Source organism: Phacochoerus africanus, chromosome 11 (assembly GCF_016906955.1).
Source record: "Phacochoerus africanus isolate WHEZ1 chromosome 11, ROS_Pafr_v1, whole genome shotgun sequence".
Classification (NCBI taxonomy): Eukaryota; Metazoa; Chordata; class Mammalia; order Artiodactyla; family Suidae; genus Phacochoerus; species Phacochoerus africanus.
Genome location: NC_062554.1, coordinates 98,970,470 through 98,997,106, shown reverse-complemented (window position 1 = coordinate 98,997,106; position 26,637 = coordinate 98,970,470). Strand labels below are relative to the sequence as shown.

At 34.7% G+C, this 26,637-nt stretch overlaps 1 protein-coding gene across 2 annotated transcripts in view; it reads left to right on the top strand.

The window, feature by feature from the left end:
- The window catches only part of LOC125110738 (platelet glycoprotein 4-like), a 52,560-nt gene extending 26,134 nt beyond the window's left edge, over positions 1–26,426 (top strand). For both annotated transcript variants that reach the window (XM_047752254.1, XM_047752253.1), the window contains 8 exons: positions 896–942; positions 4,193–4,262; positions 18,401–18,588; positions 20,047–20,165; positions 21,407–21,480; positions 22,325–22,379; positions 23,220–23,384; positions 25,898–26,426. In XM_047752254.1, the coding sequence (XP_047608210.1) occupies positions 896–942; positions 4,193–4,262; positions 18,401–18,588; positions 20,047–20,165; positions 21,407–21,480; positions 22,325–22,379; positions 23,220–23,384 (718 nt within the window). In that variant the 3' untranslated portion in view covers positions 25,898–26,426. The remainder of the gene's footprint in view (positions 1–895; positions 943–4,192; positions 4,263–18,400; positions 18,589–20,046; positions 20,166–21,406; positions 21,481–22,324; positions 22,380–23,219; positions 23,385–25,897) is intronic.
- Positions 26,427–26,637: the final 211 nt, after the last annotated feature.

Sequence of the window (26,637 nt, the reverse complement as noted above, 5' to 3'; positions counted from 1 at the left end):
AACCCACCGAGCAAGGCCAGGGATCCAACCCTCAACCTCATGGTTTCTAGTCAGATTTGTTAACCACTGAGCCATGATGGGAGCTCCTCCATTGTCTATTGATTAAGCATCTGCTTCTCTTTGTTTCTTCTTCTATAGCCCCCCTTTCTCCCTCCTACTGAGTATACATCACTTTTCCATTTAATATTTTCCTTCCATTCAGTTTGAACATTAAGTATACTACTAAATAATCCATTATTCCCATTGGGAAAACTATTTACCCCTAAAAAATATAAATTTCTGTGGGGGAGGGGGGTTGGTTTTTTGGTTTTGTTTTGTTTTTTTTTATCTTTTTAGGGCTGCACCCATGGCACATGGAGGTCCCCATGCTAGGGGTTGAATCAGAGCCACAGCTGCTGGCCTATGCCACAGCCACCGCAACGCAGGATCCGAGCTGATTCTGTAACCTACACACACCTCATGGCAATGCCAGATCCTTAACCCCCTGAGCAAGGCCAGAGATCAAACCTGTGTCCTCATAGATGCTAGTCAGATGTTTCCACTGAGCCATGTTGGGAACTCCCTAAATTTCTGGTAAATACTTCTCAAACTTCTTTTTGCAAAACTCTGTTCCACATTATTCCTAATAACATTTGGCAGTTTTTATTTTTCAATCTGGCCACTTCATAGTATCAGGCATTTCATTTATCTCAACAAAATGAAAACCTCAACTAAACACGGATCAAATGCTTGAGAACATATCTTAAACTTAGCATTTGTCACATCTAGTCTAATCAATATTGTTTTAGAAGAAGTACTGAATCATAACAGACAAGGTAACATAAGAATGTGTTCTTGGATTGAGAATGTTCATTTTCTTTCTTTTCTTTTCTTTTTTTTTTTTTTAATTCTTAAGGAATCTCCCTTATTGGCCAAGCTATTGTGGCATGATTAATGGTACAGGTAAGGGCATTTGTTTTGTGATAATAATCATAGTGAAACCACCTCCTTTCTTCCACAAATATACCGCCATACTTACAATATTCTGAGGGTTGAGAGTATGTTTACTAATCTTTATATCCCTACAACATAATTCAAAGTCTCTACCTGGGGTGTAAATGTCTACCTGATGTGATGGGATTTCTGAAGATTAACTATTGAGGATTAGCCTTACTGCATTCCTAGGGAAACATTTGCCTTGAAAATCTTAATGAACTCCTTCTTGGCTACAGAAAGGGATAGAAAATCTCAAAGTAGAAGTTACTGTTCACATGTTTTGTAAATACAGCACAGATAATAAGTTGTAACTGAAAGAATCAAAAATCAAGATAATTATAAAAGGTAAAGACATACCTCCAAGTGAGATTTTAAGCTGACGTAGAATCAGAGAACTTGCAAGAAGAGCCATCTATTTTAAATATGATGGTCAGAAGGAGAGAGAAAAGTACAGCACAGTAACAAAAACAGGGTTACAGATGTACTAACTACGAAAAATGTACACAAAAGTGAACATTCTGAGTTAGAGTTGAGAAGAAAGTACTATGAATTTAGATTTACAGTGTGGTTAGATCTGGCTTATTATTCTTCTTGATTAAAAGCAAAGCACACATATGCCTATTAGTTTAAGAATTAAGACTATAAAATGCAATGAGAATGGAATTCCATGAGGTAATTAAAATTAGAAGTCTGCTTTTAGTTACTAAGAAGCAGAAGCAGAACATAATGTTTACAAAGCTGGTGAGGCAGTACCTCACCAAGTAATTATAATGAAGGGAAAGTGATAAAATCAAGATGAAAAAGTGTTAAATACAAAGTTACATAAATTGTAGGAAATAAAAAGGAAACATAGGGAAACTTTACTTCTCCAAAGGTATTGCTGAGCTTTGCATGTTTATTTAATTTTGTTAACATACTCTTATAGAAAAAAATAGAAAAACCACTATTGACTTTGGTTTCTAACACTTTTGAGTCAGAGGAGTGGGTGAAGAAATTCGTATCTAAGAAGTGCATTATGCAAATAAATGGTCAGGTGTTCAAATACCATAACTCTAGCAATTTTATAAACATAAACTTCAGTGCTTAGATACAGAGAAAAACATACTGTTTCTCCTGAATGGTATTCTTTATGGGTTTAAAAAATATATGTAAAAACTTTGTCCAAAACTAAGTAGAGAAGTTGGAAAAAGGGAGGTAGAAGATTCATTAACAACAATAATGTAAATATATGCATGTCAGACGTGAAGGTAAAAATATCTAAGTGGAAAACAGAAAGTAAAACAAACTAGGAGCTGAGGACAGGCCAGGGAATCTAATGGAATCTCTGTGAGAGAGATTCTTGATTACGGCACTAAAAAAAGAAACTAATGAAATGTATAATGTCCATATGTGTTTTCATCATGTCTTGGATGTAACTTCTCTAACTTCCTCAATAAGTTTAAAGAGACATAAAATGAAAATATTAAGTTTGAATGTATTGAAAAGAAAAATAGTTCTGCTTGGATCGGCTCTTATACAGTCATGATTCATGGTAATTGCTGCTGGCATCATATAATCTTCAAGATATTTCAGATAATGATTTTTAAAGCTTTTCAATGTATTCTTTTCCTTTAATGCCTAAGGTGTTGGGAAGGCTATTGTAGGCAATGTGTGTTCAAGGACCTCTCTGGGGACTTTAAGCTAATTTCCAATATCCCATTCTCTCAACATCAGGATTAACTGTGATCTTCTCTTACATATCCCTTATCACAAGAGTATAGTAAAAAATAATAAGATTTGAGGGTTGGTGTACTTACCCAAGAAGAACATGTTATTCATAACAGAAGCATGGGTCTTACAGTTTTTAACAAATGCATTTAGTGATGGCTCATTTTGTTGGTATTAATGTGTAGAACAAAGGGAGGAATTATAAACTTATTTCTTCTTATATCTAGTGTGTGGCAAGGATAAAAGCCATACTATAGATTCAGTAGACTTTTAGTTTGATTTCTTGAACCATGAGTTTAAATTCTGTTTAGTGAAAGTACTTCAGTATATGATTTAAAAAATATGAATCAGTCATTAGGGCAGATGGACACATCACTATTAAAAGTAAGGACAGGAGTTCCCGTTGTGGCGCAGTGGTTAACGAATCCGACTAGGAACCATGAGGTTGCGGGTTCGATCCTTGGCCTTGCTCAGTGGGTTAACGATCCGGTGTTGCCATGAGCTATGGTGTAGGTTGCAGACGTGGCTCGCATCCCGCGTTGTTGTGGCTCTGGCGTAGGCCGATGGCTACAACTCCAATTCGACCCCTGGCCTGGGAACCTCCATATGCCGCAGGTGCGGTCCAAGAAATAGCAACAACAACAATGACAAAAAAAATAAATAAAAAAATAAAATAAAATAAATAAAAGTAAGGACAACACTTACAAAACAAGAGCTCTAAGTTATCCTCAAGGTAAGAAGAGTGTTATTCTATTAATGGGGTGGGAGATTTAAAACATCATGATCACAGTTTTAAGAAGTGATTTAGCCATTTCTTAAACTTTATTTTTAAGGAGTGGGAAAATTTAATATAAAACTGAGTATCAGTGAATGTGCATAGTATACAAACTTGAATATGGTAGCTGCTAACCACATGTCACTATTAAGCACTTGGAACTGGGTTAGTACAAACTGAAATGTGTATGAGTATAGACACTGCATTTTGAGATTTTGTTTGTATATTGATTATGTCAAAATGATGATATTCTAGATATAATGGGTTAAATAAAATATACCTTATACTGGTTTCATTTTTAAAATGTGGCTAAAAAAAAAAAAAAAAAGAGTTCCCATCCTGGTGCAGCAGAAAAGAATCTGACTAGGAATCATGAGGTTGCTGTCTTCACTAAGTTGGTTAAGTATCCAGCGTTGCTGTGAGCTGTGGTGTAGGTTGCAGACGTGGCTTGGATCTAGTGTTGCTGTGGCTGTGGTGTAGGCCGGCAGCTACAGCTCTGATGGACCCCTAGCCTGGGGACCTCCATATGCTATGGGTGCAGCCCTAAAAAAGGACAAAAAGACAAAAAAAATTAAATAAATAAATAAATAAAATGTGGCTATGGAAGAATTTTGATATACATATATTTTACATATACTGATTGCATTATATTTCTATTAACAATCCTAGAATTGAGATTTCTAGATTTGTCTAATTATACCTAAACCTAATCCCTTGCTACTGACTTTTAAACAGATGGAGCCTCATTTCCACCTTTCATTGAGAAGACCCGGGTATTGCAGTTCTTTGTATCTGAAATTTGCAGGTAATACAAACAGACAGATGTATTTCTGCAAGTCACAATTCTTTCTCCAAGTGAAAAAACACAGACCTCAAAGCTCATCCTTACTAATCTTGTTATTTGATAAAAGTAAAGTATATTTAGGGACATTTTTCCTGATATATAAAGAATGACTACAATATGAAATTCCCTTGTTTATAAAGTTTTTTAAAAATTTGAAGGTTATGGAAAGATATTTTGCATAGTGAAAATCATTATCATCCTTGTCATTTTTTAAATGATTTTTATTTTTTACATTACATCTGGTTTACAGTGTTCTGTCCATTTTATGCTATACAGCAAGATGACCCAGTCACACATACATATATACATTTTTTTCTCACATTATCATGCTCCATCTATATATAGAGAGAGACTAGATATAGTTCCCAGTGCTATACAGCAGGATAATTGCTTATCCATTCCAAAGGCAATAGTTTCCATCTGTTACCCCAAGTTCCCAGTCCATTCACTCCCTCCCCCTCCCCTTGGCAACCACAAATCTGTTCTCCAAATCCATGATTTTCATTTTTGTAGAAAGGTTCATTTGTGCCATATATTAGATTCCAGATATGTATATTAGATTTTAGATTCCAGATATAAGTGATATTTGATATTTGGCTTTCTCTTTCTGACTTACTTTGCTCAGTATGAGAGTCTCTAGTTCCATCCATGTTGCTGCAAATGGCATTATTTTCTTTTTTTTTTTTTAGCCAAATAGTATTCCATTGTGTATATATATACCATATCTTCTTAATCCATTCATCTGTTGATGGACATTTAGGTTCTTTAAATGTCTTGGCTATTATGAATAGTGCTGCAATGAACATATGGGTGCATGTATCCTTTTCAAGGAAAGTTTTGTCTGGATATATGCCCAAGAGTGGGATTGCTGGGTCATATGCTAGTTCTATATTTAGTTTTCTAAGTTACCTCCATACTGTTTTCTATAGTGGCTGTACCCATTTATATTCCCACCAACAGTGTAGGAGGGTTCCCTTTTCTACACACCCTCTCCAGCATTTGTTATTTGTGGACTTATTAATGATGATCATTCTGACTGGTGTGAGGTGACATCTCATCATAGTTTTGATTTGCATTTCTCTAATAATCAGTGATGCTGAGCATATTTTCATGAGTTTGTTGGCCATCTGTATGTCTTCTTTGGAGAAATGTCCATTTGGGTCTTTTGCCCATTTTTCCATTGTGTTGTTGGCTTTTTTGCTGTTGAGTTGGATGAGTTGTTTGTGTATTTTAGAGATTAAGCCCTTGTCAGTTGCATAGTTTGAAACTATTTTCTCCCATTCCTTAGGTTGTCCTTATTTTTTGGTTTCCTTTGCTGTCCACAAGCTTTTCAGTTTGATTAGGTCCCATTGGTTTATTTTTGCTTTAATTTAACTTGCCTTGGGAGACTGAGCTGAGAAAACATTTGTGCAGTTGATGTCAGAGAATGTTTTGCCTATGTTCTCTTCTAGGAGTTTGATGGTATCTTGTCTTACATTTAAGTCTTTAGGACATTTTGAGTTTATTTTTGTGCATGGTGTAAGGGTGTGTTTCAGTTTCATCGATTTACATGCAGCTGTCCAGTTTTCCCAGCACCGCTTGAAGAGACTGTCTTTTCCCCATTTTATATTCTTGCCTCCTCTGTTGAAGATTAATTGACCATTGGTGTCTGGGTTTATTTTTGGGTTTTCTCTTCTGCTCCACTGGTCTGCTGGTCTGCTCTGGTACTAATACCAAACTGTCTTGATTACTGTGGCTTTTTAATATTGCCTGAAGTCTGGGAGAGTTATGCCTTGTGCTTGGTTTTTGTTTCTCAGGATTGCTTTGGCAATTCTGGGTCTTTTCTGATTCCATATAAATTTTTGGATTCTTTGTTCTAATACTGTGGAAAATATCATGGTTAAATTGGTAGAGATTGCACTGAATTTTAGATTGCTTTAGGAATTATGGCCATTAGTACAATATTAATTTTTTTCAACCCTGGAGTATGGAATATCTCCATTTCTTTGAATCCTCTTTAATTTCCTTGATTAATGTTTTCTTTTTTTCAGCATATGTCTTTTACCTCCTTGGTAAGATTTATTGCCAGGTATTTAATGTTTTGGGGTCCAATTTTAAAAGGGATGGTGTTTTTGTATTCCTTTTCTAATATTTCATCATTAGTATACAAAATGCAATTGATTTCTGAATGTTAATCTTATATCCTGCTACTTTGCTGAATTCGTTGATCAGTTCAAGCAGTCTCGTGTGGAGTCCTAAGGGTTTTCTATATATAGTATCATGTCACCTGCATACAGTGACAGTTTTACCTCTTCTCTTCCAATTTGGATGCCTTGTATTTCTTTTGTTTGTGTGATTTCTGTGGTCAGGACTTCCAATTCTATATTGATTAACAGTGGTGATAGTGGGCATCCCTGTCTTGTTTCAGATTTTAGTGGGAAGGCTTTCAGCTTTTCTCCATGAGTATTATATTTGCTGTGGGCTTGTCATGAATGGCTTTGATTATGTTATATTCCTTCTATACCTACTTTGGTGAGAGTTTTAATCATAAATGGATGTTGAACTTTGTCAAATGCTATTTCTGCATCTATTGAGATGATCATGTGGTTTTTGACTTTTCTTTCGCTAATGCTGTGTATGATTTTGATTGATTTGCATATTTTTAACCATTCTTGTGAACCTAGGATGTATCCCCCTTGGCCGTGGTGTATGATGTTTTTTATATGTATTGGATTCAGTTGGCTAAAATTTTGTTGAGAATTTTTGCATTTGTATTCTTCAGATATTGGCCTATAATTTTCTTGTTGGTAGTATCTTTGTCTGGTTTTGGAATTAGGATGATGTTGGCATCACAGAATGTCTTTGGGAGTGTTCCTTCTTTTTCAACCTTTTGGAAAACTTTAAGGTGGGTGGGTATAAGTTGCTCCTTGTATGTTTGGTAGAATTCACCTGTGAAGCCATCTGGTCCTGGACTTTTAGTTGTAGAGAGTGTTTTTATTACATATTCAATTTCATTTTGAGGGATCGGTCAGTTCATTTGATCTATTTATTCTGGATACAGTTTTGGCTGGCTGTAAGTCTCCAGAAAGTAGCCCATTTCTTCTAAGTTGTCAAATTTGTTGTAAGAAAATGCTTCATAGTATTCTCTTATTGTTTTTTCTGTATTTCTGCAGTATCCTTTGTGATTTCTCCTTTTTCATTTCTTATTTTAATTATTTAGGGTTTTTCTCTCCTCTTCTTTTGAGTCTGGCCAAAGGTTTGTCAGTTTTGTTTACCTTTGAAAAGAGCCAGCTCTTGGTTTTATTGATTTTTTCTATTGTTTTTTGAATGTCTATTTTATTGATTTCCTCTTTGATTTTATGATTTCATTCTTTCTGCTGGCTTTAAGGTTTTTTTGTTGTTGTTTTTCTAATTCATTTAGGTGGTGAGTTAAGTTGTTGATATGAGATTTTTCTTCTTTTTGGAGGAAGGCCTGCATCACTATGAATTTCCCTCTGAGCACTGCTTTTGCAGCATTCTAAAGATTTTGAGTGGTTGTGTCTTTATTATCTTTTGTATCAAGGTATTTTTTAATTTCCTTCTTGATTTCCTCATTGACCCATTGGTTTTTTAGTAGCATGTTGTCTAGTCTCCATGTAGTCAGTTTTTTCTCATTTCTCTTCCTGTGGTTAATTTCTAGTTTCATGACATTGTGGTCGGAGAAGATACTTGAAATAACTTCTATACTCTTAAATTTGTTGAGGTTAGCTTTGGGCCCCAGTATGTGATCAATCCTTATGACTATTCCATGTGCACTCGAGAATAATATATTTTCTTATTTTTTTGGATGTAATGTCCTGAAAATGTTGATTAAGTCTAAATTTTCTAACATGTCCTTTAGGATCTCTGTTGCCTTATTAATTTTCTGTCTAAAGGATCTGTCCACTGATGTGAGTGAGGTGTTAACGTCTCCTATTATGATTGTAGTCCCATCAGTTTCTCCTTTTATATCCATTAGCATTTGTTGTAGGTATCGGGGTGCTCCTATATTAGGGGCATGTATATTGACGATTGTAATATCCTCTTCTTGAATGGATCCTTTTACCATTAAATAGTGTCCTTCTTTGTCTTTCTTTATGGCCTTCATTTTAAGTCTATTATGAGTATTGCAACTCTTGCTTTCCTGTCTTTTCCATTGGCATGAAATATCTTTTCCCATCCCTGCACGTTCATGCTATATGTGTCTTTTGGCCTAAGGTGAGTCTCTTGTAGACAGCAGATTTTAATTTTTTGCTTTTTTATCCAATCTGATGCTCTGTGTCTTTTGATTAGAGCATTCAGTCCATTGACATTTAAGGTAATTTTTTGATAAATGTGTATTTGTTGCCATTTTAAACCTTGTTTTCCTGTTCATTCTGTTTCTCCTTTGTTCCTTTATTTATTTTATTTGTTTTTTGTTGGATGATTTCCACTTATTTTATGCTTGTGTCCTCTTCTTTTTAGTTTTTATAAATGTAATGTTTGGCTTTGATTTGTCATTGCCCTGTTTTTTAAGTATATTAACCTCTTCCTATATCTTCTTGCTTTAACCTGACAGTCATATAGGCTCAGACACATTATTTAAAAATACATATATGTTCTAGATTTTCTTACTTTCCTTCCACACATTCTATGAGTTTGTGGTCCTTTTTTATATCTTCATGTTTGTCCTCTTGCTGTTCCTTGTTTTTATCATCAATTTTACAGTAGTTTTTTTTTTGTCTTCCCCTTTTAGATCTGCGTGCTAGCTTATTTAAGGGAATGCTTTCCAGTTGTGATTTACTCCATCCTATTTCTTCTTCTTTCTGTATTTAGAGAAGCCCTTTCAGTATTTCTCTTAGAATGGGTTTAATATTGCTGAACTCTTTTAGCTTTTTTTTTTTGTTGGAGAGATTCATTATTTCACCTTCTATTTTAAATGATTTTCTTGCTGTATAGCGTATTCTAGGCTGCACATTTTTTCCTTTCAGAACTTTAAATACATCTTGCCACTCTGTTCTGGCCTGTAGTGTTTCTCTAGAGAATTCAGCTGATAGCTCTATGGGGGTTACCTTACAATTAATACTTTGTTTTTCTGTTGCTGCCTTTAGAATCCCCTTTTTTTCTTTAACTTTTGCCATTTTTATTATAATATGTCTTGGTGTGGGCCTATTTGGGTTCAGCTTGTTTGGGGCCCTCTGTGCTTCCTGTAACTTAATATCAGTTTGCTTTAGATTTGGAAAGTTTTCAGATATAATTTCTCCAAATATATTTTCAAACCCCTTTTCTTTTTCTTCTCCTCCTGGAATTCCTATTATGAATATATTGGCCTGCTTTACATTATCCCATATATCTTTTATGTTGCTTTCGTATTTTTTCACTTGGTTTTCTGTCTGCAGTCCTGATTGGGGGATTTCCATTATTCTATATTCCAAGTCGCCAGTTCATTCCTCTGCATCATTCATTCTGCTCTTTAGTGCCTTTACCTTAGTTTGTGCCTCTACAAATGAATTTTGTAATTTTTCTATGTTTCTCCTTACATTTTTAGTTCCTTTCTAAAGTAATCTGCATTACTGTTTATATCCAATCTTAATTCCTTGATATTCAGCCTAATTCCTTCAATATTTTCACTATTAGCAAACCAAATACAACAACGCACAAAAATGATCCTATACCATCATCAAATAGGAGATTCCTATGAAACAAAGAAATAGAAAAGGAACCTACACACTGGGAAGCTACCTAACCAATGGCCACCCGTAGCCCACACAAGAAGTGCCCAGTCTCCTGTAGCTCAAGCAAGTGCCTTCTTGCTACACATAGTCTGCACCAGAGGCACCCCACCTTCTGAGAGCTCATGCATGCTCAGGGAGATTCCTATGACAGGCTGCCCCTTCTCCTCTCACCCTTCCTGACAACAGCACCTTGCTTTTCCTGTGGGCCCAGACCTCACCCAGGGTTCCCCATGCTGTGGTATTCATGCCCCAGCCCATAGCACACTACTCTACAGCCAGTGGCACACTGGTCCTTAGCCCCTTATGCTGTCTCCACACAGCCAACCCTAGTCCTCTCACCACAGCCTGAATCTCAGTGCCCAGCCCCCACCTCCAGTCTCAGGCTGTGGTTTCCTGGACAGTGGTGCAGATGATCTGTGTGGTTCTCACTCTACTTTGCCCTCCTCTGTCTAATTGCTGTGCCTTTTTGGCAACTTTGTGGTCCCTCCATCTCGGCTGATCTCCCCATTGGTTAGGTAGCTTCCCAGTGTGTAGGTTCCTTTTCTATTTCACAGCTCCCTCTCAGGAATGTTAGTCCCATCCTGATTCCCTTTCTTTCTCTCTTACTTTCTTTGTTTCTAACCAGTTATGTCGAGTTTACTGCCCTTTTTGGAGGTTTAAGTTCTTCTGCCAGCATTCAGTAGATGTTCTATGCAAATCATTTTACATGTAGATGTGTTTTTTTGATGTGTTTATGGGAGAAGGTGAGTGTGGCATCTTACTCCTCTGCCATCTTGATCCTTCTCTCTTCTTTGTCATTTCAAATCAAGAACTATTTTTCTTTTATTTTACTAAACTAGAAGTATGTTTAGTAATAGTCAAGTCTAGAAGGGCATGCTCAATTTTTCTAAAGATGTCCAAAGAGGAAGACAGAGATGAATATTGCAGAGGAGGACATGGAAATCACCTCCATCCACAAATACATCAAAAACACACCTACATGTGGAATAGTTCTCACAGAATACCTACTGAAAGTGACAGAAGATCTAATACAACAAAAGCTGCAAGAAATATCATTATGTAATTGGGTAGGACTAAAGGAAAAAAAGGAATTGAGATGGGACCTGCACCCCTGGGAGGGATTTGTGAAAGGTTCCCTTATCCTGGGAACCCCCTTCACATACTGGGAGATCTGGGTTAGTGAGGGTGTTTCAGAGGCTCATAGGAGAGTGTACCAGCTGACTTGTGGTAAAGAAAAGTCAGCTGTTACAGTCTTCAGGACAGAGAGAGACCAGCACATAGTTTCCTGCCACCTTGAACTTTCCAGCCAGAGACACTCATCTGCTAGGATGTAAGGCAGCTTAGTGCTGAAAGTTGGGCTTCATCAGACAAACCCAGGGATAGAACAAGATTTGTCTGTGCAGAGACAGCCCAAAGTGTTAATGTGTGGTCTGGGCCACAGGAGGATGCTTAAGTCCACCATCAGAGGCCCGCTGTCATTGTTCACAAAGGGAGAGGCTCTGCCATAGCTGCCTCATTCTCAATAAGCTAACAGCTCACTCACAGACTTTAATACCCCACTAACATCAATGGACAGATATTCCAAATAGAAAATCAATAAGGGAACAGTGATCCTAAGTGATAAAATAGAAAAGTTAGACTTGATATTTTCAGATCATTACATCCAAAAAATCAGAATACACATTATTTTCAAGCTCTCATGGAACTTTCTCTGGAATAGACCACACACTAGGTCAAAAACAAGCCTCAACAAATTTAGGAGTTAGAAAACATTTGAAACATCTTTTCTGATCACAATGGCATAAAATTTAAAATCAACCACTGAAAGAAAAAGGTGAAAGAAATGATCACATGGAGACATACAAAAAGTCGCTAAAACAAAATAGGTCAATGATGAAATCAAAAAGGAAATTTAAAAATATTCAAGACAACTGATGATGAAAACAGAACCAGGAGTTCCCAGTATGGTGTAGTGGGTTAAGATTCTGACTACAATGGCTCAGTTTGCTGAAGAGTTTCAGGTTCAATCCCTGGCTCATCAATTAAAGGAACTGGCATTACTTCAGCTGTAGTGTAGGTTGCATTTGTGGCTTATATTCAGTCCCTGGCTGAGAAACTTTCATATGCCATGGATACAGCCATAAAAGAAAAAGAAAGAAAATAGAACACAACCATACAAAACGTAAGGGATGCAACACAGTCCTAAGAGAGAAGTTCATAGAAATATAGGTCTTCCTCAAAAAACAAGAAAAATCTCAAATAAACAATCTAACTTACTACATAAAAGAATTGGAATAAAAGGAACAAAACCTAAAATCTGCAGAAGGAAGGAAATAATAAATATCAGATAGGAAAAAAGTAAAATACAGAAGAAAAGTAATAAAAAAATAATAAAACCAAGAACTGTTTTTGGATGAGTAAATAAATCAATAAATCCCTTCCCAAGCTCACCAAGAAGAGAGGATCCCATTAACCAAAATAAGGAAGATCTGAGGAAGAATAACAATTGACACAGAAGAAATACAAAAAAATCATAAAAAATACCGTGAATTATTAAATGCCAACAAACTGGACAACCTAGAAAAAATGAACATGCTTCTAGAAACATACAGCCCACTAAAACTGAATCCTGATAGATTCTGATAGATACATATTAGAAATAGATAATTTGAACAGCCTCATCACTAGATGTGAAATAGAATATATAAAAACAAACAAAAACCAAACAAATAAACAAACAAAAACCTTTAAAACAAAAGTACAGGACTGGATGGCTTCACTGGGAAATTCTAACAAGCATACAAAGAAGAATTTCTACTTATCCTCTCAAGGTCTTCCAAACATTAAAGAGGAAGTAACACTCCCAAAGTCATTCTACAAAGCCACCATCACCCTGATACCAAAACCAGAGTAAGACACTGCAAAAAGGAAATTACAGGCCAGTATCTTTGATGAATATAGATGCAAAAATCCTCAGCAAAATATTAGCAAACCAAATACAACAACGCACAAAAATGATCCTATGCCATCATCAAATAGAATCCATTCCAGGATCACAGCATATGCAAATAATCAATGAAATAGACCATATCAAAAGAAGAAAGACAAAATCCAAATGATAATCTTAATAGATACAGGAAAGGCTTTTGATTAAATTCAACATCCATTCATGAAAAAAACTCTCACCAAAGTAGGTACAGATGGAGCCTATCTCAGCATAATAACAGATATTTATGACAAACTCAAAACCAACGTAATAATAGTCAGAGATAAAAATCAGAAAGTGTTCCCACTAAGTTCTGGAACAGGACAAGCATGCCCATTCTCATTATTTCTATTCAGCATAGTATTAATAGACATTCCTGCCACAGAAATCAGATAAGAAAAAGAAGAAAAGGTATTCAGTATAGATGACATGGCACTCTATATAGAAAACCCTAAAGATAAGACACGAAAACTAGTAAGACTAAAAAATGATTACAGCAATGTAGCAGAATACAAAATATACATAGGAAGTCTGTTGCATTTCACTATGCTAACAATGAAATATGAGGAAAAAAGTGAAATAAAATATTGCTTTTAAAATTGCATCCAAAAAATACTTAGGAGTAAACCTTACATAGGAGGTGAAAGACCTACACTGAAAACTATAAAACGTTCATAAAGGAAACTGAAGATGCATCAAAGAAATAGAAAGGTAGTCCGTGCTCGTAGACTGGGAAAATTAATATTATTAAATACCACACTGCCCAAAGCAATTTACAGATTTAATGGGATTGATATCAAATTGCCCATGATGTTTTTTCACAGAACTAGAACAAATTATACTAAACTTTATATGGAACCACAAAAGACTCAGAGTTGTAATACTGAAGAAAAAGAACAAATTGGAGACACCCCCCCCCCAGACCTCAGATAATACTACAAAGCTACAGTAATTTAAACAGTATGATATCGGCACAAAAGCAGATATACTTATCAATGGATCAGAAATAAACCAATATACCTATGGTCAATTACATCCTATAAAGAAAAGAGTCTCTTCAGCAAGTGGTATTGGGAAGCTGGACAGCCACATGTAAATCAATGAAGTCAGAACACTCCCTCATAAAATACACAAAAATAAACTCAAAGTGGCTTAAAGATCTAAATATAATTTATGATAACAGAAAACTAGGAGAGAATATAGGCAAAATATTCTCTCACAAATTGAAGCAATGTTTTCTTGGGTCAGTTTCCTAAGGCAAAAGAAACAAAAACAAAAATAAACAAATGGGACCTAATCAAACATAAGCTTTTGCACAAGAGAAACCAAAAACAAGACATAAAGAGAACCTACAGATTGAGAAAAACTATTCACGAATGCTGTAACCCACAAGGGCTTAATTTCCAAAATATGCAAACACTCATACAGCTCAATATCAAAAACACAAATAACCCAGTCACAAAACGGTCAGCAACTTCCCAGGGCCCTGCAACTAGGAGCAGCCTGAGCCACCATCCCACAGGTCCTTGCCCCTGTCAGGGGCCCAGAACCAGGCTCTGGCTACTAGCTCTTCCCATTGCCTCCATCTCACTGGAAGCATGCACAGCACCCCATTAAGGGGATAACAGCCTGCACACATGAGAAAAGAGACAGCAAGTATCCCCCGCCCCCGCCAAAAAAAGCAACCCTCATGCCAAAAATAAATAATAAGCCCTCACAAAAATAAACAGGGGTACTCTTGCATATAAATAACCCTCCAAGAGAACAGGGTGTTTTTTTTTCCCCCTAAACTCACAAAATAAGAAAAATATAAGCAAAATGAAGAAGCTTAGGAAAAATTTCCAGTTAAAAGAACAGGAGAATTTCCCTGAAAGAGCAAACAATGAAACAGACCTCTGCAGTCTAACAGACACTGAGTTCAAAAAGAAGATAAAGAAAATACTGAAGGAATTAAGAGCAGATATGAACAATAATACAGATTACTTTAGAAAGGAACTATAAAATATAAGAAGGGGCCAAGGAAAATTAGAAAAATAATTTGTGGAGATGCAAGCTGACTTAAAGGCACTGAAGAGCAAAATGAATAATACAGAGGAATGAATTAGTGTCTTGGAAGAGATAATAATAGAATAGAATCATCCAATCAGAACAGAACTTATACCTATCCTTCTTAAAGTCTTCCAAAGGTTGAAGAAAAAGGAATATTCCCGAAGACATTCTATGAAGCCACTATCATGTTAATACAAAAACCAGGCAAAGATAGTACCAACAAAGAAAATTACAGGCCAGTGTCATCATCTATGTTTGATGACCATAGATGCAAATTTCTTAATAAAAAATTTAGCCAACCAAATCCAACAACATATTAAAAAAAACCATGTACCATGACCAAGCAGGATACATCCTAGGTTCACGAAGATGGTTCAACATAAGCAAATCAATCAGTGTCATACACTGCATTAGCAAAAGAAATGTCAAGAAACGTATGATCATCTCAATAGATGCAGATAAAGCATTTGACAGAAATCAACATCCGTTCATGATAAAAACTTTTACCAAAGGGGATACTGAGGGGACATAACATAAGATAATCAAAGTCATTTATAACAAACCTACAACCAATATAATACTCAAAGGAGAAAAGTTGAAAGCCTTCCCACTAAAAAGTGGAACAAGACATAGATGCCCATTCCCACTACTTTTATTACACAGAGTACTGAAAGTCCTAGCCATAGCAATCAAAGGAAATAAAAGGTGTCCAAATTGGAAGAGAAGAGGTAAAATGTCACTCCATGCAGATGACATGACGCTATATAGAGAAAACCTTAAGGACTCCACACAAAAACTGTTCATACTGATCAATGAATTCAGCAAAGTAGCAGGATACGAAATTAACATTCAGAAGTCAGTTGCATTTCTGTACACTACCAATGAAATATTAGAAAAGGAATGCAAAAATACCTCTTAAAATTGCACCCAAAAACATTACATACCTGGCAATAAACCTGAACAAGGAGGTGAAAGACTTATATGCTGAGAACGTTAATCAAGGAAATTAAGGAAGATTCAAAGAAATGGGAAAATATTCTACACTCATAGGTTGGAAAAATTAATCTCATAAAAATGGCCGTACTACCCAAAGCAATCTACAGACTCAATGCAATCCCTATCAATTTACCTATGACATTTTTCACAGAACTAGAACAAACAATCCAAAAATTTATATGGAACCATAAAAGACTCAGAATTACCAAAGCAATCCTGAGGAACAAAAACCAAGCACAAGGCAGAACTCTCCCAGACCTCACACAATCTTACAAAGCTGCAGTAATCAATCAAGTGAGATATAGTACCAAAACAGACATATAGACTAATGGAACAAAATAGAGAACCTAGAAATAAATCCAGACATATACAGTTAATTAATCTTCAACAAAGGAAGCAAGACTATAAAATGGGAAAAAGAATCTTTTCAGCAGGTGATGCAGGAAAAACTGGACAGGTGCCTGTAAATCAATGAAACGAGAATGCCCCATCACACCATGCCCAAAAATAAACTCAAAACGGCTTAAAGACTTAAAGATAAGCCAAGACACCATAAAACTCCTAGAAGAGAATATAGGCAAAACATTCTCTGACATCAACTGCACAAATGTTTTCTTAGGTCACTTTCCCAAAGCAATAGAAATAAAAACCAAAATATACCAAATGGATCTAATCAAACACACAAGCTTTTGCACAGCAAAGTAAACCATAAAAAAACCTATGGAATGGAGAAAATAGCTGCAGATGATGCAACTGATAAGGGCTTAATCTCTAAAATAAACAAACAACTCATCCAATTCAACAGCAAAAACAAAACAAAACAAAAAACCAAACACCCAATTGAAAAATAGGCAGAAGACCTGAATAGACATTTTTCCAAAGACATACAGATGGCCAATAGGCACATGAAAAAATTCTCAACCTCACAAATTATTAGAAAAATGCAAATCAAAACTGTAATCAGGTACCAGCTCACACGAGTCAGAATGGTCATTAGCAAGTCTACAAATAACAAATGCTGAGAAGGTGTGGAAAAGAGGGAACTCTCCTACAGAGTTGGTGGGAATGTAAACTGGTACAACTACTTTGGAAAACAGTACAGAGATACCTTAGAAAACTAAATATAGAACTACCATAGGACCCAGAAATCCAATTCTGGGCATATATCCAGACAAAACCTTCATTCAAAAAGATACATGCACTCCTGTGTTCATTGCAGCACTATTCACAATACCTGGAAACAACCTTAATGTCCATTGACAAATGAATGGATAAAGAAGACGTATATGTACACAATGGAGTACTACTCAGACCCAAAAAAAGAACAAAATAATGCCATTTGCAGCAACATGGATGGAACTAGATACTCTCATACTAAGTGAAGTAAGAAAGAGAAAGACAAATACCATATATCACTTATATCTGGAATCTAATATATGGCATAAATGAACCTATCTACAGAAAAGAAACAAACTCATAGATATGGAGAATAGACTTGTGGTTGCCAAGAGGAAGGGGGAGGGAATGGGATGGACTGGGAATTTGTGGCTAGTAGATGCAAACTATTGAATTTGGAATAGATAGGCAGTGAGATTCTGCTGAATAGCACAGGGAACCATATCCAAGTGGCAATTTGTTAAATGATGGAGGCTTAGGATCTGCACATCAAACACTCTCATGCATCAGGTGAGTAGCCAGGATTGTCTCTCCAGGATTAAGTACTGGAGGACTGAATATTATTTTTATTTCATTTAACTGGGCACAAACAAAGAATTTGAAGGCATCCTGAGATCCTGCTATATAGCACTGGGAACTATGTCTAGTCACTTATGGTGTAGCATGGTGGAGGATAATGTGAGAAAAAGAATGTATATATGTATGTGTGACTATCTCTTTGATGTACTGCAGAAAATTGACAGAACACTGTAAACTAGCTATAATGGAAAAAAATCATTTTAAAAAAAGAATTTGAAGGAGTCCTTATAATGGAAAAAAAATCACTTTAAAAAAAGAATTTGAAGGAGTCCTATAAAATATTTATATTTTCCTCTATATATTTATAGAGAAAACTAACTATGAGAAATGTCTTCAGTATAAATGCTCTATGGTGATTCAGAAGTACAAATTATTCTAGAAATTTTGAAAACCAAGATAAGAAGAGCTTCAACTCCAGTATTAGGTTCTGGTATGCCTTAAAGTTTCACAAGATTTTTTTTTTCTATAAATCAAGCAAGAATTCTATCAATATTATAACCAATGTTTCTATTTTAAGGCAATAATATACATTTAAAAATAAGAAGAATCTTCACAATGCAGTTTAGATTTCCAGAATGAAGCTCTATTTCATCTGTATTTAGATCCTTCTATGCTGTATTTGGAGCTGAAGTTAACCTGAAAGGAATTCCTGTGTATAGATTTATTCTTCCATCCATGACTTTTGCATCTCCACTTCAAAATCCAGAAAATCGCTGTTTCTGCACAGAAAAAATTATCTCCAAAAATTGTACATTATATGGTGTGTTAGACATTAGCAAATGCAAAGAAGGTAAGTAAAAGTTTTTGATGACACAATCCATTACAGAATTTGCAATATTCTTTAAAATGTAAATTTCACCCAAGATTCATTTCCACCAGAAATTTTAAAGTGAGAAAGTAATAATGGCAGAAAATAAGGCTGGTATTAGATTTTTTTTGTCTTGACTTTTTAGGCTTTTTAGGTCCTAGTTATTTCAGTGTTATAAAACTTAGTTATTATTTGGTAAAACCATGCTGATATCTCCCTATGCTACTTTGGAAAATGTCTCTTTAGGTCATTTGCCCATTTTTAAATTGGGTTATTTAAGTTTTTTTGAGTTGTATGAATTCCTTTCATATCTGGATGTTAATCAGCTTATGGGATATGTGTTTTGTGAATATTTTCTCCTATTCCGTAAGTAGAATTTTCATTTTTTGATAGTTTCCTTTGCTGTGCAAAATCCCTGCACTCCTTTTATTTATTTATTTATTTATTTATTTATTTATTTATTTATTTATTTATCTTTTTAGGGCCACACCTGTGGTATATGTAAGTTCCCAAGCTGGAATCAGAGCTGCAGCTGCAGGCCTACACCACAGCCAGAGTAACGCCAGATCCAAGCCTCCTCTGTGAGCTGCACTACAGCTCACAGCAATGCTGGGTCCTTAAGCCACTGTGCAAGGCCAGGGATCAAACCCACATCCTCAGAGATACCAGTCACATTTGTTTCCACTGAGCCAAAACGGGAATTCCCCCTGTGCTCCATTACGATTTAAGCTAAAATGAAATTAGTTCCCAGAAGACTTTGAGCATCCCAACTTATCCCTCTGACATTTTTCTAACTTTTTATACCCTAGAAAGTGGTAAATAAAAATAAGTGCATTTTAGGATGTCTCTGAGATAAGAATTGACTCAATCATGAAATTTGTAGTCTATTTTATTTTGTTCATCTTCATATGGCAGTCGGTGTGAATAAAATAAGAACCTCTTAAATAAATTCTAAGTCTCTAGACAATTATTGCCTGAAATGTGAATGTAAATTGTTATAATTTTGAGTTCAACAGATAAGCTTCATGTATTGAAAATGAACATGTGAAGATGTTCTCTTGTGGTTCAGCAGGTTAAGGATCCAGCATTAGCACTGCAGTAGCTTGGGCCACTGCTGTGATATGGGTTTGATCCCTGGCCCAGGGAACTCCCACATGCCATGGGTTTGACCAAAAAGAAAAGAAAATGAACATGTAAGGAACGAAAAAGACATCAACTGTCTAGTTAGCAGGATGATGCAGAAGTTTCTATTTTATTTTCATTCAGTAGCAGTCAGATGTTATAATTTTTCCTCACCATTATCCCCCAATTAATATTCAAAGCCAACTACACATTTATCTTGTTAATTTAAAAAGCTTTGTTTTCAAGGAACTTTTTCTAAGCAGTATGTGAAATGAGGAAAATGATTTATCTCACTTGTCTCTTAAATTTTGTTTTCAGGAAAACCCGTGTACATTTCACTCCCTCACTTTCTACATGCAAGTCCTGAAATTGCAGAAACAATTGAAGGCTTAAATCCAAATCAAGAAGAACATAGCACTTACTTAGATGTTGAACCTGTAAGTAAATACATTATTGATCTGACTGATTTAATATTGCTTTCTAAAATGAAGGAAAAATTAAGTTCTCCCCTTTTTGACAATCGTATTTACTGATCATACTTACTGCATCACAGATTTTTTGTTTTGCTTTGTTTTGTTTTGTTTGTCTTATAGCCGCACCTGTGGTATATGGAAGTTCCCAGGCTAGGGGTTGAATCAGAGATACAGCTGCCAGCCTACGCCACAGCCACAGCAACACAGGATCCGAGACACATGTAAGATCCACACCACAGCTCATGGCAACACTAGATCCTTAACCCACTGAGCAAGGCCAGGGATCAAACCTGCATCTTCATGGATCCTAGTTGACCCATGATGGGAATTCCCAATTGCATCACAATCTTGATAAATTACTCACTTTTATTTCAATGAAAATGACATTGCTTTTTTTCCCTATTGTTTCTTATGAAATATCAAGGTAATTTTATTTTAGTTTTTCAGCATATGTAATTTTAAAAGGCATTTAAAAATTATTCATAGGTTAGGAAAAGCAATGATGGAAATGATTCTACTTGGCTTAAGGTGATTTGGTATAAATTACAAGTTTATGCTTATTTTATACTTAACTGCAAGTATTACTTATTATAGGGAAACCTGTAGATGACAAGGGATTAAAAGAGATTTTCCGGGTATTTGTACATTTGAGGAAAGACCTATTAGACTTAGTGTCAGGAAAAATCTATTAAATTTCCAATAGACCAACAGTTTCAACTTTTATTTTATTATTCTCCTTTTCTGAAGTTAAACAAAATGCCAGAATTTTAGCAGTTGTATTTCAGTTTAAATAATGATAGAAGTAGTATTATAATTATACTGAGGACACATGGGTTATGACTATATATATATATATATATCCATGTATAGTTCCAGATTTGAATTACTATATGAGCTCTAGGTTTCACTACTATTGTTAATTCCCAAAACCAGTTCATATAAATGTCGCAACGCTAACTAACACCTTGGCATTAGGTGGGGCAAGGAATTGTGTGTGTGTGAATTTACATATGTGTATACAAGTGTAAAATGTAATTGTGGACCATTATGTATGTAATATGTCCAATTAAGTGTTTAATAAATTTAACAAGTTTCAAGTAATACAGTTTCACCTTAAGTTCTACATAATAGTAAAAATAAGATTTGCATATCATAAAAGACTGTTTAAGGAAGTTGCTAATTTTTTTAGTTTGTTCTCTTTTTAGATAACTGGATTCACTTTACGATTTGCACAACGGCTACAGATCAACTTACTGGTCAAGCCAGCAAGAATAATTGAGTGAGTCCCATAATTAGGTTCATTATGATTTTTAGTATTTGCTTGTCAGAAAGTGAGTATATGTATGAAATTAAGTGGAAAGAATATAAAATTTCAACTTCTCTTTGGCTAGATGTGATTAACTATTAAATCCTTGTAACTTTTATTTGTAATTTAGAATTATATCTATAGAAATGGATAAATGTGTAAGAAATGGTATTTACATATATTCTGGCATGAGTATTTGGTAGCATTTCTCATTTTACTATCCATGCAAATATTTCCATGACAACATTTTATAGAAATCATAATTTAGATTCCTAGGTATAATTTGTCAAAAGGGAAATATATCCTTAATAAAAGTCAATCTAATTAGAAATCTGTATCAGAAATATTTCTGAGTTGGAGTTCCCGTCATTACTCAGTGGTTAACGAAACCCACTAGTATCCATAAGGATGTGGGTTTGATCCCTGGCCTTGCCTAGTGGGTTAAGAATCCGGCATTGCCATGAGCTGTGGTGTAGGTGCAGATGCAGCTCAGATCCCACGTTACTGTGGCTGTGGTGTAGGCTGGCAGCTACAGCTCTGATTTGACCCCTCACCTGGGAACCTCCATATGCCGTGGGAGTGGCTCTAGAAAGACAAAAGAGAAAAAAAAAGAGAGAGAGAGATATTTATAAGAGTAAAAGATATCTGAGAAATAGCCAGATTAAACTTTAATTGCAGGCAACAAAAATCAAAAAACTTAACCAAATTGTAAGAGCAACTAATTTCTGAACATTTATTTACAGCAGTAATTAACATTTATGTTATATATGTAACAAGTTAGTATATATTTTATAACTATTTTCAATATCTATTACAGGGCATTAAAAAATCTGAAGCAGAACTATATAGTACCTGTTCTTTGGCTTAATGAGGTTGGTATTTTTGTCTACTAATCACCAAAACCAATAAACTTCTTTGTATATAGAGAAGGCTTTTGATGTTTGAAAATTTAATACGCATGTATAGTATTGGAAGTTGTTTATGTTCCCATTACCTGAATTTATATATTATTAATTATATAATTATTTTGAGACAACAAAACTACACAGAAATATCAGGTTTGTATTAGTTTTCAATGTTTTTATTTCAGAAAAAGGGAGTACTTTTAGATTATTTTCATAATATAACTATTATACACTCTTTCTTGTCATAGTACTTGTGTTAGGAAAGAGTCATGCATACATATAATTCCAAGTACCTCAGTGTGAATATTGTACTGCTAATAAAAGTCAATCAATCTTATAAAGATCAGGCAAGAGTAGGTGTAGGCAGTCTACCTCAGTGCCTGACAAGATATTTTGGGATAAATCATGAAATTGATTAGTCATGGAATTAGGGAATACACTGCATAAGTCTTTAGAGGAAGGAAACTATTGATCCTTGCCATTTCCCTTTGTCACCAGGAAACATATGTTGGGAAAGAGGAAAATATTTCAGTGCAATGATCATATAGATCAATGAAGCCAGTGTATTGGAGAATGTTATATAACGTGACTAAAAGAAGGGCAATTATACTTCACTCACTAAATCTTCCACCTTAACCTTTATTACATACTTTGACATGCAAAGGGAATTCCATTGGCTTGTCTTATAGATAAAGATGACTGACACCTGTAAGATGTTTCAAAATAAGAGTGATACTTAAGCGGAAGTTATGAGTATTTTATTACCCTGAACTACCCAAATAATGCTATTTATTAAATTTTTTGTAGACTGGTACAATTAATGATGAGAAGGCAGAAATGTTCAGAAAACAAGTGACTGAAAAAATAAACCTCCTTGGCCTAGTAGAAATGATTTTACTGAGTGTTGGTGTGGTGATGTTTATTGCTTTTATGATTTCATACTGCACATGCAGATCAAAGAAAGTAAATTAGGTAAGTATGGCAAAAATCATATACAACTTCACTAACATTAGTTTATATATTACTTGTTTTCATCTTATAAAAGGGTTATAAATTAGGATTCAAGTATGTTGGGGCATATCTAGGCAATACATACTCAAATTTTTGAGATAATTAACGTAATTAAACATAAATGAAGGCTGAATGAGTAATATGGCCTATCAATTAATATCAAGCAGCTCACTACTTTACATCTTTATTCTGAGAGGAATGGGCTAAAAGATGAACTTATCTTTGAAATTTAGAATGTTGCACAAAAGCTAATATGTACTAACTTTTGATTTCATGATTATTTCTAGCTTGTTAATTATTTTAAAAATCACAAATAACTAATTTAATATATCACTGCCTAGAAAAATTGATGTAAAACTGATATTGGTAGTTATCTGGGGAGACTGAAATTTATAAGGGAAAAGAAAATTAAAAGGGAAATTAAACTATAAATTAATGAGAACTAAAATATTCATAAATAATAGAGATAAAATAAGATAAAAATATGCTATTTGAAAATGAAGGCAACATATTAGTATAAAAATAGAGTTGCTTCATACAGACATGCTGCACAAAATCAGGGTGTGTACCCTCGATGTTCAATGTGAAGCTCTGTTGAATGATTATAATTCATAAGCTAAAATTGAATACAACAGTATAAGAAAATAGAAGAAAAGCAATGTCCAACACAGTAAAACCAAATTACTCAAAGTTTAGAGGAAAAATCAAGTAAAAGTAGACAGATCTGAATTTTGGCAAAACTATAGAGGTGGTTCAGGCCTCTGTGTTTTAAATATTAGCTCCTGTGCCCCCTTATACACAGAAGAATGAATGCCTGACTCTATCTTCCCTAAGTGGAAGCCTTTTTTTTTTTTTTTTTTAAATAATCACAGGCATTAATATGGCCTGTGGTGGAGAATCTTCCACTTACCTATAGTTTCCATCAGTCCTCCCTTCCCAGGAACATCATAAATATATATATACAATCTAAATAACAGCAATTTGCCTTCTATGAAAACAATCACAACTTCAAAACATGTCCACGTGCTACACTTCCAGTCAGACTGTTGCCTGTAAACTGGCATATGTAGAAATTCTGGAGGTGGCCATGATAATCGTTGAGCTTTCATTATGCATCAAAATCATGCTAAGTATTTTACATGAATTATCACAGGTAATTCCTAATATAATACAATTTTATGAGTTTCCAATAGGGATTCATCCGCATCCATTCCATCTTTTGGAGACATTTCAAAAAATTATAAATTTAAACAAAGCAAATTTGTCCATTTTTAAAGTGTGAAAGAGTCACATTGTAGCCTGAGAAAAATAAAGCAGAATTTTTGGAACTATGGATTTTCTTTGGATATGAGATTACAAGCTTATGTCTATGAAGGCAACTTGATCTTTTGTTCTGATCATTTCTGCCACTATTTATTCATAAAAGAAGACAGAACAAATCTGCCTACAATGTACTTGAACAGAATGTATTCAAAATGCTAAATATATTCATATTATAATAAAGGAAATATTATATCACCTTTAAGAACTGCCTAGGCCCACTAACAAACAAGTTATGATTAAACAAAGTAATTCATATTCATTTGTATAACAGAAAAGATCAGCCACTGAAAAGTCAAATCAGAAGAGAAACCTTTCCTAGTGGGAAAATATGCCTTTCAAAATGATTTAGAGTAGCGGTAAAAAATTTTTCTGCTATTATTTTCAATTAAAATTACATGATTAGTTTCATCAGTGCTTCCTGAATCCTGAATATCAATTATCATGTGTCTATATGGGCCTAAATTAAATTGAAAATTTTCTACAATGTCTTTGTCAACAAGTATATTAGTTTGGCTTAATAGTTTGACTGTTATAAGGAAAAGTTACTGCTCTTTACAAAATGATGTGTCTTTCTTTTCTTTACAAAATAGAGACCATTTTTCCTAAGTAGATTACTTGATTTACTAGATTTAGAAGAATCAAAAATAAGATTTCCTTAAAGAAGCCTCAGTTTTGAATACTGTAATAATTATGCCTTTGGGCAAATTTTTAAACAATTGGAAAATAAGGAGATGGATGTACAAAAAGGAATAAAGGAAAGATGGTGGAGCCAAGGTGTTGCTTTACTCAACAGACCACAAAGAGAATAAGTCAATAGTCCTTTTGAAAATAGTAGTTTATATACCTAAATGGAAGATAATCTAAAGGACAGCAAAGAATGCAAATGCTCATTCAGAGCAGATTTAATTAAATACCCCTCCTTGTGTGGCTCTAGGCAGCTCCTGAGGGCTGGGAAGCAGCCTTCCATGTATCCTTGAATGGGATAATTATTGCCTTAGCCATGAAGTTCATGAGAAAATTTCTCTCTGCAGCTTGAAAGATTTGGCAAGCTAATAGAAAACATGATATCCTCAATATATAGAATTTGAGTATTACCTGTTTTATTTTTCCACAGCTTTCTGATAAGTACTTACCTTTCTTCTATTTTCCAGGAAGCAGATGAGTCTTTACGTTTATGCCCCAGCTACATCAGGACCTTTCTTAATATCCACCTACAAAATGAAGATGCAATATGCTTTATTTTTGCAAAATATACCTTATCATATAGTTGAAGAACAGGTGTCACTTTTTTTCTCTCACTGAGCAGTGGTACATTTTTAAAGGATTATTAAGATTAAAACTAAAATTCATAATTTGAAAAAGGGCACCTTTTAAAATTCAATTATGTACACAGTCAAATTGATTTCAGTTTCCACAGAACTCACTTGAGCATGATTATATTTATTTGGTACTACTTCACAAAATGGTTCTCTGGTGGAAAATCTGGCAGAGGGGAGGAGGTTCTAAACAAATCCTGAAACCTGAACTCTTTCCTTCCCCATCAATGGGAAAACATCACTACCCTTATGAGTGTTCCTGAAACTCACAGACCCCAGGACTTTCAGTACATTGCATTTCATGAGCATCAATTATTTTGAAAGACATTTAAGAATGGAAAATAAATGATTGACCTATATACCATTTCTTGTGCATTATTGTTTCTTCCTCTATGGAATCCTTTGTACAACAACAGCAGCAATTGTAATCATGCACTTTTTACCAATATGGGTTTATTTTTCTGTCATTGATTATGCAAATGGGCATGTTTATGGGAGTATTTTCCAAGTTTTGCTGCTTTTCTGGAAATCTGAGTAGATTTTGATCAGTTGCATACAATTTATGCTTAGCAACT